This window comes from Phoxinus phoxinus (genome assembly GCF_949152265.1).
Source record: "Phoxinus phoxinus genome assembly, chromosome: 16".
In the NCBI taxonomy this organism is placed as follows: Eukaryota; Metazoa; Chordata; class Actinopteri; order Cypriniformes; family Leuciscidae; genus Phoxinus; species Phoxinus phoxinus.
The window spans coordinates 14,308,616-14,328,259 of record NC_136891.1 but is presented as its reverse complement, the minus strand read 5'-3'; the positions used below and the strand labels follow the sequence as shown (position 1 = coordinate 14,328,259).

The 19,644-nt window shown below is 39.8% G+C and overlaps 1 protein-coding gene across 4 annotated transcripts in view; it reads left to right on the top strand.

Moving 5' to 3' along the window:
• ankrd6b (ankyrin repeat domain 6b) overlaps positions 1-19,644 on the top strand; it is a 39,748-nt gene that overhangs the window by 9,299 nt on the left and 10,805 nt on the right. For all 4 annotated transcript variants that reach the window (XM_079639666.1, XM_079639668.1, XM_079639667.1 and 1 more), the window contains exons 2-10: positions 1,346-1,613; positions 8,420-8,518; positions 13,062-13,160; positions 14,154-14,252; positions 15,572-15,670; positions 15,771-15,869; positions 17,003-17,101; positions 17,787-17,864; positions 19,028-19,126. In XM_079639666.1, coding sequence (XP_079495792.1) covers positions 1,488-1,613; positions 8,420-8,518; positions 13,062-13,160; positions 14,154-14,252; positions 15,572-15,670; positions 15,771-15,869; positions 17,003-17,101; positions 17,787-17,864; positions 19,028-19,126 — 897 coding nt within the window. In that variant the 5' untranslated portion in view covers positions 1,346-1,487. The remainder of the gene's footprint in view (positions 1-1,345; positions 1,614-8,419; positions 8,519-13,061; positions 13,161-14,153; positions 14,253-15,571; positions 15,671-15,770; positions 15,870-17,002; positions 17,102-17,786; positions 17,865-19,027; positions 19,127-19,644) is intronic.

Here is a 19,644-nt window from a genome sequence, read left to right as displayed (position 1 = left end):
GCTTGCGCTACCATTCTGCAGATCCTTCTTAAGATATATTAATTTAGAAACACATAATATATTTTTTTATTTAGCTGCAAAATGTCCAGTATGTCCAACTTAATCTGCATACATGCAGTGCTCGTGTGGGGCGATTATATTCTACAGTATGTTGCAAATTATATTAGTTAACATGTATAAACAATATTTCTATAGTATTTATCTTAATCTTAATGTTAATTTCAACAATTACTAATTTTTTTAATCAAAATTTGCATTTGTTAGCATTAGTTAATGCACCGTAAACTAACATGAAGAAATAATGAACAGCTATATTTTTATAAAATAGAATTAACAAAGATTAATGCATTTACATTTATTCATTTAGCAGACCTTTTTATCCAAAGCGACTTACAAATGAGAACAATAGAAGCAGTTAAACTAACAATAGGACAACAATATGCAAGTGACAATATGCAATATGACCCTTCCCAGTTTAATCTAACGCAGTACATACTTTTTTCTTTTTTCTTTTTAAGATAATAGATATAGAATAGATGATAAAGTGTTAGTATTAATGGATCCTGTTGCCGAAAAAGATGCGTCTTCAGCCATTTCTTGAAAAATGGCCACGGACTCAGCAGCTCTGGTTGAGCTGGGTAGGTCATTGGGTAGGTCATTGCACCAGTAGGGAACAGTCAAGGTAAAGGTCAGAGAAAGGGATTTAGTGCCTCTTTGACATGGCACCACAAGACGGCTTTGCAGAGCGCTAGTTTCTGGATGGCACGTAAGTCTGAAGTAATGAGTTTAGGTAAAAGGGAGAAGAGCCAGTGGTTGTTCTGTTGGCAAATTTGAATTTGATGCGAGCGGCAACCGGCAACCAGTGCTATTTTGTGAGGAGAGGAGTGACGTGCTCTCTTCGGCCCGTTAAAGACCACTCTAGCTGCAGCATTCTGGATCAGTTGCAGAGGTTTGACGGTGCTTTCTTGAAGACCTGTCAGGAGAGCATTACAATAGTCCAGTCTGGATAGAACAAGTGCTTGGATAAGGAGTTGTGTAGCATGCTCTGATAGGAAGGACCTGATCCTCCTAATGTTGTACAAGGCAAATCTGCAGGACCTAGCAGTTATAATCAATGTTGTAAAAATAAATTACTCTGTTAGTTCATGTTAATGAATACATTAATAGCTAAAGTAAACAAATGAGACCTTTTGTAAAGCATTACTGACATATCTATTGACATTGTGCTGACAACTCCACAAACCTTCCTCTTCTTCTTTCACATTGCCTGTGGTCACATCCGCTCTTACTCTGGAAAAATATTTCTGCTTTTGTGACAGTTGTGCCATTTCCTGTTTCCCTACAGGCTTTCTCCAAAGGACATGAGGGTTAGATCCCTCCAGGAGCTGGACATCTATGGTTCCTCTCTCCTCTCATCCCACGGCAGAGGGACTTGTTCCTGTTCCTGATCCCCAAACCTCCCCCCCACCCGAGTCTTTCCCTAATTCATGACCCAGCAGGATGCATCATCTGTGCGAGCTCTCTCTGAGCGTCTCCTCATAGCCTCGCACAAGGGCCAAGCGGAGCATGTGGTTCAGCTCATCAACAAAGGGGCCAAGGTAGCCATTACCAAGGTCAGTGTTACTAATCTTAGTTATATAGTGAGGTTCAGAAGTCATTTTATTTCATTCAAACATCTGTGTACATAGGATGAGCAAAATGCACTTGTATACAGGTCTTGGTGGTGTGCATTTACATATTGCATCTGAAGACCTTGGTGCACCTGTGAAGTCCCATTGGTGATATTAGGCATCAGAAGGTCACTCGTGAGCACCCTCTTTGTGTCTGCTATGTTCCCTCGATTAGGGCTGCACGATATTGAAGAAAAATGCGATATGATGCAAGGAGAGATCCAGTCAGATGATAAAATCTATTTTTATATTCTCCCCACCAGACATAGCTACATATGAAACATATCTAGCTTTTATGGGTTCGTACCCTAGGGTGAGAGTACATGCACATATCGTTCTGGACATACGTGTCAGGGAATCGTTGACCTCAATACAAATACAAAAAGCAAAGAAACTGCTCTTGTTACTTGAAATGTCTCAGGCGTTGCGTTCAAAGATGCAGTCTCAGATGAAAGTCTTAATGGCTTTTAATAGTTTATGGTGACGAAGTTGCAATTCTTCCGTGTTGAGTGAAAGAGGTTGTAACTTCAGTGATGTTAGTCTGACTCTGGCTGTTGAGCGAGTCTTCTCTCCTGACGGGGAGGTTACACATGGCTTGATGTGTTGAGGCCTGTCGGTGCCGCTGCGCTGGCCCCAGGACCAAGTGAGGTCCCACACAAACAGCAACCAGAAGACGCACAGAAGAGAGGAAGGGGACCTGTGCGGGAGCTCTTTAACCTCCACTGAGGTCACGCCTCTCGAGTTTGGCTTGACCAGTGAGAAAGGTGCGATTGTCGAGCGGAAATTGTTCCTTTTGTTTGGAAGCTGACTCATTTGCATGATTGTAGTAAGCTGTCAGTTTGTGTCCCTTTATGCTCTGGTTTATATAACAAGCATACAATGCATGCTATAAGAAGGTGATACACCAATGTGTAGGGCATCACACACGGATTAATTTGATAGGAAGCATGATACCGATAAGGGTACATTATCTAGTGGCTCAATCATAAAACATGCCTAAAACAAAATACAATACAAGAGACAATATACAAAACGGTAATAATAGAAAGTAAACAATGTCTTGGGGATATGCATGTTCATTCATAGTTTCTCTATGAATTAATGAAGAAAAAAGTCTGTTTTACAGGCTTTGTGTCTTTCCTATGGCCTGTGCTTTTGCATGTGGCCAACTTCCACATTCTTTTGAGCAATAAAACAGTCTTATCAGATGATTTCTCGTTGCTTGCCAAGGCAAGCAGAGGCCTGGTCCTCCATCTCAGTGTAAATTGCCATTCGGGGGTCGTCCCATACAACTCTTACACAGTTTGTTTGTTGGGTAAAGTGTTTTAAAGATTATTTGTTAAATATAACACATATTTGTTGGACTGATTTGTCTCAGTCAGTACAGACAATAGACTCGCATAATCACATCACAGAAACAAGCATTTTTTTCCTGGATAAGGGCAATGTTTACCTTATTAATGTATGTTTCTTCTATGCAAAATTCTTAGACGCTTAGTCAAGTCAAGTCAAGAATATTTGTATAGCGCTTTTCACAATACAGATTGTATCAAAGCAGCTTCACAGTATTAAATTAAAATAATAATAAAACCTCCATGTTTGGTAATGCTAATCAATATTCATTGATTAATTAAATTGACTATCCCCAACTGAGCAAGCCAAAGGCAACAGTGGCAAGGAAACGAAAAACTCCATCAAGTGACCTAATGGTGACCTAAAACTCCATCAGGTGACCTAAAACTCCATCAAGTGGCCTAATGGTGACCTAAAACTCCATCAGGTGACCTAAAACTCCATCAAGTGACCTAATGGTGACCTAAAACTCCATCAGGTGACCTAAAACTCCATCAAGTGACCTAATGGTGACCTAAAACTCCATCAGGTGACCTAAAACTCTATCAGGTGACCTAATGGAGAAAAAAAAAACTTGGGAGAACCCAGGCTCAGTCGGAGGCCAGTTCTCCTATGGCGGTTATGAACTAGAGGCCGGATTTAACATGCTTTGTGTTACACATTCCTGGAAAAGTGCATACAGATTCTTAAGTTCTGTGATGGCACTGAAATAAATAAGATGTCCTTAGGCCATCCTTAAAAATATTTTGGTTTGCAGTAACAGCAAAAAAAAAAAAAAAAGGGTCGGTAGGTAGGTCTATATATTTTTTTCAAGATTCAATGTATAAAAACAAAAAGTAGGTTGATAAAAATCCGTATATATTTTTTTTGAACAAATTTGCATATTGTGACGTCACTGACATGGGTAACATTCTTGTCTTAAATGTATAGCTTTAAATATGCTGTACTGTCAGAAAAGTAAACAAAAATATATATCATATGAAAATATATATTTCATTTCAATGGTGTTACGCTGTTTTACTTGCATCTACCTTTAGGTGTCAATGCAACCTATAAATCAGAGACCGGTTACGTTGCTTTCTAGGGCTGTCACTTTTGAGAAAAAAATCCTGTTCGATTTTTGAGACATAAGTGTTCATTGAATAGATTGTAAAATCGATTTTCCATGTCTAAAGACGTTCCATGTCTTCAACGCCAAATATAGGCATATCCACGGACAACTAAGAGGCATTAATACGAACGTAAAGAGGGCGCTTGAGACACGTAGAAGTCAGCAATATTTCTGATGATTTATTGGCGCGAAGTTTCATGCACAATGACAAACAGGAGTGCAACATTCTCGTAAAACAATAAGCACAGTGGACTGCCATAACATCAATGAAAAACATCCTTCAGGTCAGTCGACACGGTCACAGTTAGACTAGAGGGAGAAGGGATGGGAAAAGTTATCTTTCAAGCATACGTTTCGGTGTTTCACTATGGGATCCTTCCGCGTATTCCTCAGAAGCCCTATTACATTACACCAGCCCCAGTTGGCTAGCAGACATGTCGTAGTGTCTGGTAGGGGCTACCCCACCCCTCAGTATAAGAGGAGCAACACAACGTCATTACGACATTCAAAAACCTCTTCTCGCTTCACACCAGAAGCCTAGAAGCCTACATACTTTACTACAAACTTCTGGACGAATTACAGGCCACCACGCCGTTTTTCGCCTGGCTCCTTCAATTCACATTCCAGCCGATTGTAAGGATTGTTCGACACCATGATGGCTGCAGCAATGCAGACACTCCCAGCTAGTGAGGGAGATTCTGTGAGACTCTGTTCATGCGGGAACAAAATTTCATGCAAGGACACACACCAGGTCTGCTCTGCATGTCTCGGGCTGAAACATGCTCAATTGGCGATCGAGAATCCCGGCACATGTGAACACTGCACACGCTTCAGCATGAAGAGCCTTTGTCGCAGGCTAGCACACCAAGCTAGCCTGTCAGGCCAGGATCCCCTTATGACACCTAGCCCCGCGCCAGCTGCCACTCCGCAGGTTCAGATTCAGATTCACTTTATTAGCCATTTGCAGTATAAAACCACATTGGAAAAAAATGTGCAAGGAGCTCCATTCCTGTAGAATTCCATTCCATATTCTCTATCCTACCCTGGAGCGAGCAGCTCGACGTGTGCATGCCTCTACCCAGTCTGCTCAGCACGGACGAGGAAGAGGGTGCGCTCGATTTCGAAGAGGAGGGGCAATCTGACTTTCTTCTCTCTGATGAAGAGGAAGACTTCGGGGACTCTCCATCACCAACCCACCTCCCCACCCCCCGTGCACCCTGCACAGCTCCTCTCTGCGACGGGATTCACGGAAGAGGCGGACGGGGCACCACCCTCCCCACTTCTCAGTGTTGATCTGCAAGATGTGTGCAAACGCGCTACAGGGAAACTAAACATTCCGTGGCCGACCGTGGTAGCAGAGACTGCAAAGTCTCGCTATGAGGGTAAGAGGCTGCCGAGTGGAAAACGGGCAGCACGACAGCTCCTTCCTGTTTTCCCAGATCTCCTGGAGGAGGTCGCAATTACGTGGAAGGACAAGCCGTTTACCAGCAAGATGCCCGTGCAGGGTGGCTCCGTTCTCAATGTGGAGGGGATGGAAAAGGAAGGCCTTATCCGAATGCCCCCCATGGAGCCATTAGTTGCCGCGCACTTACATTTACATTACATTTACATTTATTCATTTAGCAGACGCTTTTATCCAAAGCGACTTACAAATGAGAAACAATAGAAGCAATTAAACTAGCAGTAGGACAACTGTATGTAAGTGCTATGACCCGAAAGGCACGGCGACTGCAAATCCGACGTTGCCATCTAAAGCTGACCGTTTCCAGTCGAGCATGACGGAACACGCTTATAAAGCAGTCGCACTCTCTGCCAGGGCTATGAACGCGATCTCTCTGCTGACCGCATACCGAGCGGAGCTGCAGGACGAAGTGTCCACCATGCCAGGTCAGACACACTGGGAAGAGATCTGTGTCATCATGGATCTCTCTCTCTGCGTCTTCAGAGATGCGCGGTTCAAGCCGCTGGGAAAGCCATGGCCACAATGGTGGCTTAATCTGGCTAATCTCTCTGACAGGGAAAAAGAAGCCATCCTGGACGCACCGGTCGTGGCAGAGGGCAGTTTTGGCTCTGACACTGATTCAAAAGAGATGCGAAGAGAAAAAGAGGGATGATGAGGGCGGCCTTGCAACTCTGTATGCCGAGAAAGATGCAGACTGCACCACCTCCACCACCCCGACAGACCTTCGCACAAGCTGCGGCCCGCCCACCCCTCAACTTTCGCATTCCGAAATGGCAGAGACCTAATGTGAATGCAGCGGGTCAGGGTGGAGTGCAGGAACAGAGATCTGCCTGGCCTAGGAAGAACTATCCGCCTGCAGCAGCTCAGACGGCCCAGCCAGCTTCTCACCCTAATCCCCATCTTCAGGGAGCGAGGAGGAAGAAGACAGTTTGACAGGGCTTTCCCAAGGGAAGTGAGTCAACAGCCCCCCAGTTTGCTAGCTCCCGACTCTCAGTCGTTCAGCGTTCGACAAGTCACGAGTTCCACTGTTCACAGATGTTCTGTGGGGAAAACAGCGCCCGGTTGGGCCAGGGGAAGCAGAGCGGTGAAAAGGAAAAGACACGGTGCAGTGGTGCCAGAGCATGTGAGCGGAGCGGTAATACTTCCTCCTGAGCGGAGCTGAAGATTCCGCTCCGCTCGCTCCGTCCGCTCAGCGCCGCTCCCTCAACCCAGAATGCCCTATTGTGATTTGCTAGTTCGAGAATCTGTGAATTAGCTAAAGCAATAGTGGGTTGGTTATGGAGTTCAAATATTGTTTTAAGGAAGTTGTAAGCCTTATGCATAAATGCACAGTAAAAATCACAGTTAATAACGAGTAGGGAGAAGAAATTGAAAGGGAGTGTGGAGAGACTGAGTTAGCAAAGATTCATATTGGAATCTAAAGCGTCACATTGCCAGAAAGCACGAGGATGTGCTACGCAAACATGGTAGTGCAGCAAAAGGTGAGCTATAGCCTATACCATTCGAAAATAAATTAATAGGTACATGGGTAAGGTAGGCTGTTGTACTGAGCCCCTCTCATGACATGCAGACAAAAATATATTGTAATATACAAATTAACATTTCGTTCCCAACTTCCCATGAATTAAGAATTCGTTCTCTCATTTAGGGTGGCCACGAATTAAATTCGTTTCCACAAATTCTTAAATCGTTCCCTGGTTTTGTAAATCGTGGCCATGTTGAACTAATTCGTAGGCTACTCTCGTTTTATTAAAACAAGGAAACAAGTTATTACAAGTGGTCACGATTTACTAAACCATGGATCGAAATATTATATTGTTAATTTTGTACGATTTAAATAAAATGAAGAAATTAATTATTAAAACATGCTGGTCAGGTTGGAACGAATTGTTAATTCGTTATGCAATCATCATATCAGTGCAACTAAAAATAACCTATAGCCAACACACAATATGAATTAGCCTACATAATTGTAGTTGATGTAGCCTATTTTTAAGTTGAAATTAGACAGAAGTTATTGAACCACTTGTTAAAATTTTAATAAATAAAAAAACTGACCCGAATAATTAGGTAGGGCTATAATTTAGATGTAGGCAACAGAAAATGTACTGTACGCTATTATAATGTACGCAAATTTGTTTTTACAGAAAAAACTGGGCATGTTTTTTAATTAAGTTAATTTAAAGCATTTAAATGAATAAAAAGAAGAGACTTTTATTCAGAATCACCCCGAAATAACTTCCATTTACAATCCTAGCTATTGAATATCTGGAATAAATGTATAAATTACATTACAAAGTACAAACAGAAAGCAAGTAGCCTACAGAGACATTTTTATGTCTGAGCGGGATTTGTTTTACCGGTGAGCGTGAGCGATTCATCAGTGGAGCGTTCACTTGGGACGCGAGCGACTGAGTGGAGCGCACGCGCATAGAGCGGAATATTGAGCCGAGCGTCACACTGCTCCGCTTCGCTCACATGCTCTGAGTGGTGCACACCCACCCACTAGTCACAAGCACTTTTCATGTTCAAAATTCAATTAGGTTTTCACTGTACCCCCAGAGAATGTTGCAAAACACAATGCCCCAAAAAAATGTTGCAAAACATATTCACAGAACAAATTATAACATCACCTCGGGGAGATTTCGATCCCTTAGCGGTGATGAGCCACTCGGACTCTGCGCAAGCGCTAAGTGCCCACCAGTGATGGGAATAATGGCGTTATATTTTTTTCAGTAACAAGTAATCAAACTAATTACTGTTTCATCCGTTACAATGCAGTTACCGTTACTGACAATAAAGTGTGTGTGTGTGTTCTTGCAGAATGGCAGAACCCCTCTGCATCTGGCTGCCTATAAAGGCCACATTGCTGTTGTGAGGATTCTGCTCGCCGCTGGATGTGACCTGGATATTCAAGATGATGTGAGTATATGTGTGTATAAACCTCATGATGTGTTTTCTGGGCCCTATGTACATTTTCATTGGGCAAAGTCACTGTTGAAGTCTAATCTTTCTATAAAAAAAGACTTCACTATGGCTATGTTCCAGGGTTATTATAGTTAACAAAAAAAATAAAAAATAAAAAATAAATATATATATATATATATATATATATATATATATATATATATATATATATATATATATACACATCACTACTAAAACTTTAAAATTTAAATTAAACCTGAAAAATATAAAAACGCAATAATATTATCTGACTAATAAATAACACTGCTATGTTCACACTGCTCACTTCTGATTTATTGCTCAGATCTGGCTGTTCACATTATCTTGAAAGGTTGCCATAGTCAGAATCGAGTGTGAACTGATCACAGTCCTAAACTGACCCGCTTACGCAGAAGAACACAGTCATCGAAATCAGTATTTATGTTTTCATTTATACGGTGATGTACCACGGAAGCCTGCGAATTTGTGCGATAAGAATGAGAATGAAAAAAAAAGAACAAAATGATCAAATAATATTAATATTGACTCCTGAAGTTTTGCTTGTATAGATCTTCCACCATAATACCTGTGAGTTCAAACGCCTCATATCCCTCCACCGACTGCCTTCAAAGTGATGTGCAAGTCAGGATATTGCCTTGTTTATTTCCTGACAGGAGTAAAGTGTTCAGTGGATTGTACTGTTGTTTAAAGGTGCAATGTGTAATATTTCTGAGGATCTATTGACAGAAATGCAATATAAGATCCATGACCTTACTTAATGAACCGTTTTGTTTTTATTACCTTAGAATGAGTCATTTATATATACATAACCGCGGGCACCCCCTTCTATGAAGGTCGACATATTGTGACGTCATGTTTCTACCGTAGCCGACAGTGAACAAACAGCGCTACAGAGCGCTTTTTGTTTAGGACAAGATCCGACGGAGGGTAAATCTGCTTCGTTTCTCCCTTATTTTTCTGGCTTCATCATACTTCCTTTTCTTCGAAGGCAAAAATCACGGGTCAACATCGGTGTGGCTTTTCACCGATGGAAGGGTCTTATGAGGGGAAAAAGGCTTTCAAAGCGAAGCCGAAGTTGCCTGTTTTCTGCTGGATACAGGGTTCCAGACTGTGACCATTTTTTGACGATGTGCGAGTTAGAATTTGATGTGGTCGAGTTTGTGGGAGTGCATGGTCATGCACGCAGTTAAATTTGCGCGTGCGCAACAGAACGCCGTTGTATCCGTAACTGCTGCAGTCCGTAACTTTTTGTGTTCAAAATTAACAGAATTTATATAATGAACGAGTACATCATGAATCCATTTTCCAAACCGTGTTTTTGTCTTATCCTGAATCACTACGGTACAACCATAAGTGTTTATAATCAGACTATTTTAGACCGGGGTCGACTGCGCTGCGGAGGAGCACAGTGCCTGTGTGACTCGCCATACACATTAAGTAATGTGAATATGTACATAAGAAATCAAGACAGCGTTTAAGCCTACTTAGAAAGTTGCGCAACCTTGACATCGAAAGGAGGATCTTAACTATTGTATATAGATCGATGATTGAAAGCATTTTAACCTACAATATTGTCTCATGGTATGGAAATTTAACAATGAAATTAAAGAATAAATTAACACGAGTAATTAACGAAGCAAATAAGATTATCGGCCATAAACAAAGTACATTGCAAGAACTATTCTCAAATTTTATGGAGAAAAAGGCGCTAGTTGTGTATTCCGATCAGACTCATCCCCTTCATTCCTGCTTTGAAGTCCTCCCTTCGGGTCGCAGGCTACGTACACCGTATGCTAGAAAGAATATTTTTAAAAGATCATTTGTCCCATTGGCAGTGACTGTTTTAAACCAAATTCTCAATTAGGGTTGTTATTGTGAATAATGTACACTGTACTTTACTGAATCATGTATTTATCAATTATTATGTGTGTATTATGTGTTTAATGTGGTTGTATAATGTTGTTGAAGCCAGTATCAAAGATGAATTTCTGTCCAGTAAATCTGAACAGACAATAAAGTTAAAACAAACAAACAAACAAACAAGTAGCTACTGTGTTCTTCCGCAATACTTTTTTTTCTTTTTTTTCGCAAGAAGATCGCGCTAGAGATTAAAAGTACACGCGCATTGATTGCACACTGATGATGAAACGCATCAATGGACTATGCACAGAGCGTTCTTTAAAACTTCCATATTAGCCAGCTGGAAAATCTCAGGTGAAATGTCACTTGCTGGTGTGTCGATATCTTCAATGTCCTGAGGTAGATTTAACAGCATACATATTTTAATACTTAGATTATAATCAGAATATAGTCATACCTAGCATTCATTTAGTTATTCAAATGTAAGACGACATAAAAAAAAAGACGTGTCCCTCAGCTAAATTCGATCATCATTCACACTTTCGTTTGAAAACTAAAAAGATTAAAGATTTAGTGAGTATAAATTTATTGAACAAAACTAGAGTTTTCACAAGTGTGCTGAAATCAGTGAGCTTGTGCTGGCAGCTCTGCACTGACTGACAGTTATTGTTTTTCATGAGACTTTTGTGAATACCTGATACTTCACTTTGACAGGTTATTTTTTAAACCTAGTGAATTTATCATATTTATTGGGATATATTTATAGTTTTTGGTTATCACATTCAAAATAACATTTGAAGTGCTGAACATTTTTTGCGTGTGCCCAATTACAGGCATTGCGTTTCAGTTTCTTATTCCAACGTTCACAGTAGCTTCAAGTCTTTATTGCAATCAATAAAACTGCTTTATTTGCAAATTAGGTAAGTGTGATAACGGCATTAAAATATAAATACAACAATAAGAAGTCAACCATAATTGATGGTTTTGTGTGGATGTACAGTGAACAGAATTTTCACCGGAAATGCTCGAGCTGGCTTATTGAAAACCAGGAAGTAACTGCATAATTCCTAAATTTCCTGTATTCCTAATGGACTATAAGTCATATTAAATTGAAAAGATTGAGACAACTATTCATCAGCATGCATTGATTAATCTATGTTATACCAAAAAAAGAAAAGAAAAAGGTGCGACCAAATCATGTGTTGGTGCGACCAACTGAGAAAGTTGGTAGCACCAGTGCAACCAGTGGAAAAGTTAGTCTGGAGCCCTGGGATAGGTATTCCAACTTTAACAATGTTAGTACTATTGACCGTAAAACATTGACGTTAGCCTGCCCTACAGCATAACAGCTCATATTAGCCAGCTGAACTTTTACTAATCTTCTCCCTGGCTGTGTTGTGGGTTTGCTATGTGGGGAGAAATGTACTGTTTACGTCGGCCACCGTTGCTTCTCCTTCGAGTTTGAAAAGGGAGGGATAGGTCGTAAGTGACTGGCTCTATACAATTCGCCAATCTCACCACTAGATGCCGCTAAAAATCACACACTGCACCTTTAACAACATGCCAACGAAACATCTTTCTGAAGGAAAAAAAACAGTAGACAAAGATAATTATTGTGTTGTGAAAATGACATGCTCTAGTATTTTTATTCAGTGTGTGCCATTTTAAAGACTGCAAGTCTATCCCTCACAGCCTTGCTTTCATCCGTGTTAAATTCAATTTGCTGAGGTCTAATCCGAGATGACCGTTCAGACTGAAGTCACACTGAACATCAGACCTGGACCTGATGTAGATGATCAGAATCAGATGCCATGCACTTTGTGCTGTTCACACTGTTAAAAACTGATTTGGGCCACTTTTGTCTGAATGACTACGTTAAAAATACAAACACGCTAAACTAGTAATTGGGTTTTTGAAACATTATATAGTGCAACTGAAGAGTCACAAATGTCTATGTACATTTAAAAGAATAATTCACCCAGAAATATACTTCCAAACCCCCATGACTGACTTGTGTGCTGCACAAAAGCAGATGTTTTGAGGAAAAGCATAAAAGCACCATAACTCATGTGTTATATTCAGGACCGATGAGGAACAGAGCACAGTTTCATTCATATTCTGGACATATTCTGATTTTCCACAATACAAACTGAAATTTGTTTTTATGAACCTTATCTGTGTTTTGGCAACCATGCCATTTTTTTTTTTTTTTTTTGTAGTTTGTTTTGCTTTCTGCTCCAGAGAAAGAATCCTGATTTTACAGAAGATCCTCTACAGGAAACCGGGAACAGAGAAATGTGGATCTTAAACCGTGTTCCCTGCACTTTTATTGAATCTATAGTGCTACAGCAAAAAACAAAAAAAAACTATTTATACAGCTTTTTTGTTTTTATTGAATCAAAAGCTTATGACCAGAATCAGAAATCTGTTGGAAAGATTTGTCCAAAACAAGATTGCTAAACTGTTTTGGAGCTTGTTTTAAAAGATCCCTTCTCAGCGTGTGAGTGAGAGAAACACACACCGCTGCACGTTCCTCTAATGCGCTGTAACACCTGTCCCATAAGCAACACACAGAGCCAGACCATAGGATCAGCATGGCTGGACTGATGGTGAAGTCACATGTGTTGCTCTCCCTCAGGGTGACCAGACAGCCGTGCACAGAGCCGCTGTGGTGGGGAACACCGACGTCATCTCAGCGCTCGTTCAGGAAGGATGTGCACTAGATAGACAAGACAAGGTACATATTTCTCATTCTCATATATGCTGGAAAACACTTCCTATAGCAGGAGTTGCATTGGTCTGTTTCCAGTACTTTCACTGCACATATGTAAATATGTGAAGTATAATGTACAGTAATCTGGTTAAATAACTGGAATATTGATTTCAGTGTAAATACTTTTATTATGTGAGAAGGAGAACATGGAGTGACATGAGAGATATGAAACTATCACAGTTATGTAGGAATTCAGCTGTCTGGGACAACAGACAAAACAGACACATTTTGTGCTTGAACCTTTAAAAAAAAAGAAGAAGTAATTCCTTAAATTGTGATACCTAGGAAGTGACATCATTTGGTGCCTATCTACAACGAGATATATATATATATATACACACTCACAGGCCACTTTATTGGTACACCTGGCCACGATTCAGCAACAAAGAATTTGTCCTGGTGCACAGGTGCATATAAATAATAAGAAAACAAGGAATAAAAATAATATTAATAAAAACATATATTTAAAAATTGTACTGTACATTTTAACTGTACATTAGGAACCCCTGTTCCTCCACATCTCAAAGCTGCACTATTGGATTGAGATCTGGTGACTGTGAAGGCCAGTTGAGTGGGTTGAGATTACTTGAGCTTTGTGACATGGCCTGCTATCCCGAAGCAACAATACTCAGGTAGACTGTGGCCTTTAAACGTTGCTTGGTACTAAGGGGCCCAAAGTGTGCCAAGAAAATAATCCACACACCATTACACCACCATCAGCCTGAACCATTGACACAAGGCAGGATGGATCCAAGCTTACATGTTTACACCAAATCCTGACCCGACCATCTGAATGTTACCGCAGAAATTCAGACTCATGCCTAAATGCATTGAGTTGCTTCCGAATGATTGGCTGAGAAGATCTTTGCATTAACGAGCAGTTGAACAAGTGTAGCTGTGGCTGGTGTGTGTGTGTGTTTATATATGTGTGTGCCAGCGGTTGCTCTGTCTCCTCAGGATGGGAACACTGCTCTACACGAGGCTGCGTGGCACGGCTTCAGTCAGTCTGTCAAACTGCTGGTGAAGGCTGGGGCCAACGTTCACGCTAAAAACAAGGTAACATCTGCTGCCACCGCTAAAACAACCAACATTCAGCTTTTTGCATGTACAGTTGTCAACGTTTGAAGTGGTTTAAAAAAGTTCATCAAAGTTGTCCTAAGACAAGAACGGGTATTGTTCAAAATTCATGTATAACTTTGATGAAAGATTTTGATCCACTTCAAATGTTGACTACTGTATATGATTAATCAAACAAATGGTAGTGCTAGTTTGGTTGTTTTCCAACTGATCTTGTGTTTGGGTGATGTCACTACAATCGTGAATGCATTGCACACATGATGATGTTGTTTATGAATGTTTCATAGTTTCAGTCTCATGCAGCTCTGCAACCCCTTAAGTCATGACTAGTTATGGTTCACATTACAGCACAGCCTCAAGTGCCTTATTGCTATAATAAAACACTCAATACATCGTTTAAATTAATTCATTAATTAATAAAAATGAGTATGTCAGTGTTTATTTGATTATGATTATTTAATTCATTCATAAAGTGGCATCCTTCCATCAGAAGATCAAGCCTGTACATTTAAGATAAATATTTAATACTCCATCCATGGCTGCTTTTTTATAGCTCTATTGACCAATCAGCATTCAGGACTGCATCTGGATCCAGTAATGCTGCCTTCATCCATAGCCACACCTAAACTTTGGCACGGTTTACCGATTCATATTAGAACTGCACAAGCATTGCATATTCTTAAATTAAAAACGTTTCTCTTTTCTGGAGCCTATAACTTGGGATGTCTTATTTGTATGAATTGTTTTTGGTTTTAGAACATTGTACAGCACACTGGTCAACTGTGGTTGTTTTTAATTGTGCTTTATAAATAAATTGAGATTGAGATTCATGTGCTATTGGAAATTTCCTGCTTCCCACTTCTGAAATCGTGATTACGAGTTCATCGCTTTCAAATGTTGACTTGAGAGGGTGTTCATACATTTACATGGTGTTCATACAAACTACAGTAGTCAACATATGAAGTAGATCAAAACCTTTGTCCATTTTTTCAACTACAGTAGTCAACATTTGAAGTAGATCAAAACCTTTCATCAAAGTTATACATCAATTTTTGAACAATACCTGTTCTTGTCTTAGGACAACTTTGATTAACTTTTTTGATCCACTTCAAATGTTGACTACTGTAGTGTTTTCGGATACTTCCTGTCAGAGTAATTGTGTTGGTGTTCTGGATGACGTGATGTGCTGTACATGTGTTCATGTCCAATTTTCATGTCCAAGGAACTAGAAAACTAGTATTTCGGATAATTCCCGTCAGTGTAATTTGTTCTGGATGACGTGATGTGCTGTCTCTCAGGCAGGGAACACGGCTCTTCATCTGGCGTGTCAGAACGGTCACGCTCAGAGCTCGAAGGTCCTGCTGCTGGGCGGCTCTCGGCCCGACAGCAAGAACAGCGTGAGTGTCTCTAATACGTCTCTCTCTTCTCTTCATCTGTGTGTTGGTTATTTAACTTGGAAACAACAAGCTATTCCAGTAATATTCTTGTTTTCCTCAGGTAGGGGACACGTGTCTGCATGTGTCTGCCCGGTATAACCATGTGAGTGTGATCCGAGCGCTCCTGGGTGCCATCTGCTCGGTCACTGAGCGAAACCACGTGAGTGAGGAGCGAAGACTGCTTTTGGCGTGCTATACTCCTTCTAAAACTGTTTTATACCAGTCATTCTGTGTCGGATCAAACTAACTTTGAAAACTTCCCGGGCTAAAAATACTTTTTCTGAAGAAAGACAAACATAAATAGTGATGGAAGCCATATATTTAAGTATATTTACTTAGTAATCCACTGTTTTGTAAAGGGGGATCAGAATGATATTTTTTTACCTGATATTGGAGCTAAATAACAGGACGAGGTAAAATTACTTTGGAAAGATGTCTTTTTTTTTCTTCTTTTTTTTTTTATAATACAGACATTGGTAGCTCTATTAGTAAAATCTGATGACTTTGGCAATCTTGGTAGCACTTTATTTTACAGTCCTGTTCCGCATCTACACACTATGTACTTATTATAGCAATTATAATAACTGGGTAATAACTAGGTACTAACCCTAAATCTACCCCAAAACCTCACTTTAACCCATAGTTGCCTTATATTACCAGTACTTTCTTGGGGAACTACACCGTAAGTACACATACTGTAAAATAAAGTGTAACTGCAATCGTTGTTGCAGTATATGCCAATGATGACAGTTCAAAAATGGGGAAAAGCACTTTTTTGTCAACAACCAAATAAGAATGTTCCAAAAAAAAAAAAAAACATTAGTTAAGAACAAAACTTCTAAATGTATATTAAGAAGAGATCTTACATACTTTTTGAGTTTCTTTGAAAGTTGCTAACTTTGAAAAAAATGCTAAATGGCAATTTTTTATCTGTCACTGTTGACGTATAATGCAACAAAGATTGCTAAAGTCAACTTATTTTACTAATAGGTCCACCAATATCTGTAAAAAAATGCTGCCATATTTCTAAAGTAATTTGTACACACATGCTCAGAATCTCTGGTAAAAAGTCAAGTTGTCATTTTGACCCCTCTCTACTTAGTGTATTACTCTGGAAATATTCATCCATGGCATTTAATATTTTGGTATTCTTCTTCATTTATGTATTTTCCAGAAAAAAAAAAAAAACTTTTAACCCAAGGACCTCTGGTAATGTTGACACAGAATGACCCAAACAACATTATACTGATCTTGTGTAAGCTGTAATTATGAGCACATGAATCTGCTGTGCAGGCAGGGGACTCTGCTTTACACATTGCAGCTGCTCTGAACCACAGGAAGACTGTCCGCATGTTACTGGAGGCTGGGGCCGACAGCCGCATCAAAAACAATGTGAGCACCTTCAGAAATATTTCAGGAGCTTAGTGAAGCCCTGAAACGCACTCTACACAAGTGCTTGAACACAAATGCTTCTCGATATGATACACTGATACAGTTTCACATAATGTGTCTGAGCGAAATTCATAACGCAACACAAGTAGGCGTTGCATTCTTGGCTGAATCTTACTGAGCAAGTTAGTTCAAGTCCCCCCTGTAGTCAATAATTGTATCCCTTAAAACTCAGCTTTGTGGTGTTTTTAATGTGATTGAAGACAAACCATGTGTAAATTCACCATTGCTGAGTGTTTTCTCCTTAAAACTGCAGTGAACCAAAGACAGTCTCAAAAACACGATTTGAAATCGCTGGTGTTTCTGACGTCACAAACTACCTTGTAACCAATCAGATCAACTTGTGATCGTCAACGAGTGGATCTCTGAGCTGAGTGAGTGAGTGGAGGCGGGGCTTATTTGCATATTCAAACCACATATACTAAATGAGGCAAGGGTGTAGAGTTACATTCAATTTTTTTAAAATATGTAATTTTGGTGAACAAAGATGAGTTTTAAGGGATAAAATGATTGACTACAGGGGGACTTTAAGGAACACGGTTCTCTAGGTTGGCATGCAGCAGAAATGACACATTTAACTGTGTGAATATGTGCATGGTTCTTAGCTGTGTGTCTGTTTTGGGTGAAGACAGGAGAGACGGCCCTCGATCAGGCTCGTGAAAATGATAATCCTGAAGTGGCACTGCTGCTCACCAAAGCCCCACAGGTAAGAAAACACACACATACTCAAGAGCCATTGATATGACAAGTCTTACATTTTCATTATATGCTCAACAAAAAAAAAGAAGAAAAAAAACATTCAAATTCTATTTTTCAATTATTTATTTATTCTTTATTTATTATCTATTATTTATCAAGTTTCAAGTGGGATGTTTTAGGAATAAATTCAATATAAATTGCTCTAGCTCAGCTTCATGCACATCCTTCCTGAATCACTAATTCACTAATCTTATTCACTTATTCTTATTCACTAATTTTTGAACTTCGAGGACAAATAGACACAAGTGTTTAGTTGTAGGTCAGATGAACACATATGATCAGTGCCAAATATGTACAGAGGAATACATCAGAACTGGTTTAACACTTTAAAGGGTAAGTTCATCCAAATATGAAAGTTCTGTCATCATTTACTCACTACTTACACATCATTTACTCACCTAAGGCCAGCGTATTTTTGTCTTTCTCAATTGTTTTCAATGGGAGCGCCGCATATTTAGAAACTCCAGCAGCATGATGATGCGCTGAGTGCTTTCCGGGGTTTTTCCGGATGCCGAGAGTTTAAAAATTTTCATCTCTGGGTAAAATGCAGTGCTCATCGCCATCACTTTTTACCTAGCTGTCCAATCACAGTGGAGGAGGGCGGGACAAAAACCACATTGACTAACCGCAACACAACGACAACAGACGACAACAACATGCACAAAAACAGAATAAAACGTTTAAAACGAGAGACAGAACAAATACCTTACATAGCAATCAAAGTGTGTTGACTGAAAAAACTGACAAAAAATTGCCAAGAAGAGCACCTGGCATTTTCAAATAACTAAAAACTCTTTGGTGGAAAGCCTTATTTCAGTCAAAATCTGTATGACGTTCTTCTCTGGAACACACACAAAACTGTTTTGGACTATGGTATTTCATGGGGTGCAGGCCAGGGCAACATCGCATCCCATCAACTTCAATTACATAGGCAGCAAAAATAAAACCTCCTTTTGTGTTCCACTTGAAGAAAGTCAGTCATACAGATTTAATTGTTATTTATTTACTATCCCTTTGACATGCAATAAAATACACTTTTCAGCTTTACATTTATTTGTGTTAAGAATTAAGACCAGCAACATTTGCTTTAATGTCTGTATGTGCATGCAGAGCTTCACTCGAGGACGCACTGTGAGGAAGAGGAGGGACAAGATGAAGACTGAGGGTCGAGCGCAGTCGGTCCCTCGCGAGGAGATGCTGCCGAGAAAGGTAGAGGAGCAAAACAACTCTCAGACATGATCAATCAATTAATCAATAAATTTTTATTTATAAAGCGCTTTACAACAACTAAAGTTGATCAAAGCGCTGGACAGAGACAAAAGTACAGGCAAAAAAAATAAATGAGTGAAATACAAAACAATACAATAAAATAAAATACAAAACATCTATAAAATCATTATGCTAATCAGTTGTCCATCAGGTGTCAAAAGCCAATCTAAAGAGATGGTGCTGTATGATCAATACAGAATGAGCAACTGTACTAGAGACAAATCAAGTTCAAACATGCCGTCACTGAATGTTATGCAAGCAATAATTAATGGCAGAACCTTTAATAATTCAACTTTTACACTCCCATGGTAATAAGACAATGTGCATAACATTTTCAATAATTCAAAAATGAAGATTGTTCCATGTGTCTCTCAGGACATTTTCAGGTTTTCATCCTAAGTTTAGTGTGTAGAACTACAGCAATAATATAGTAACAGCCCAAGTCAACATTACTAATT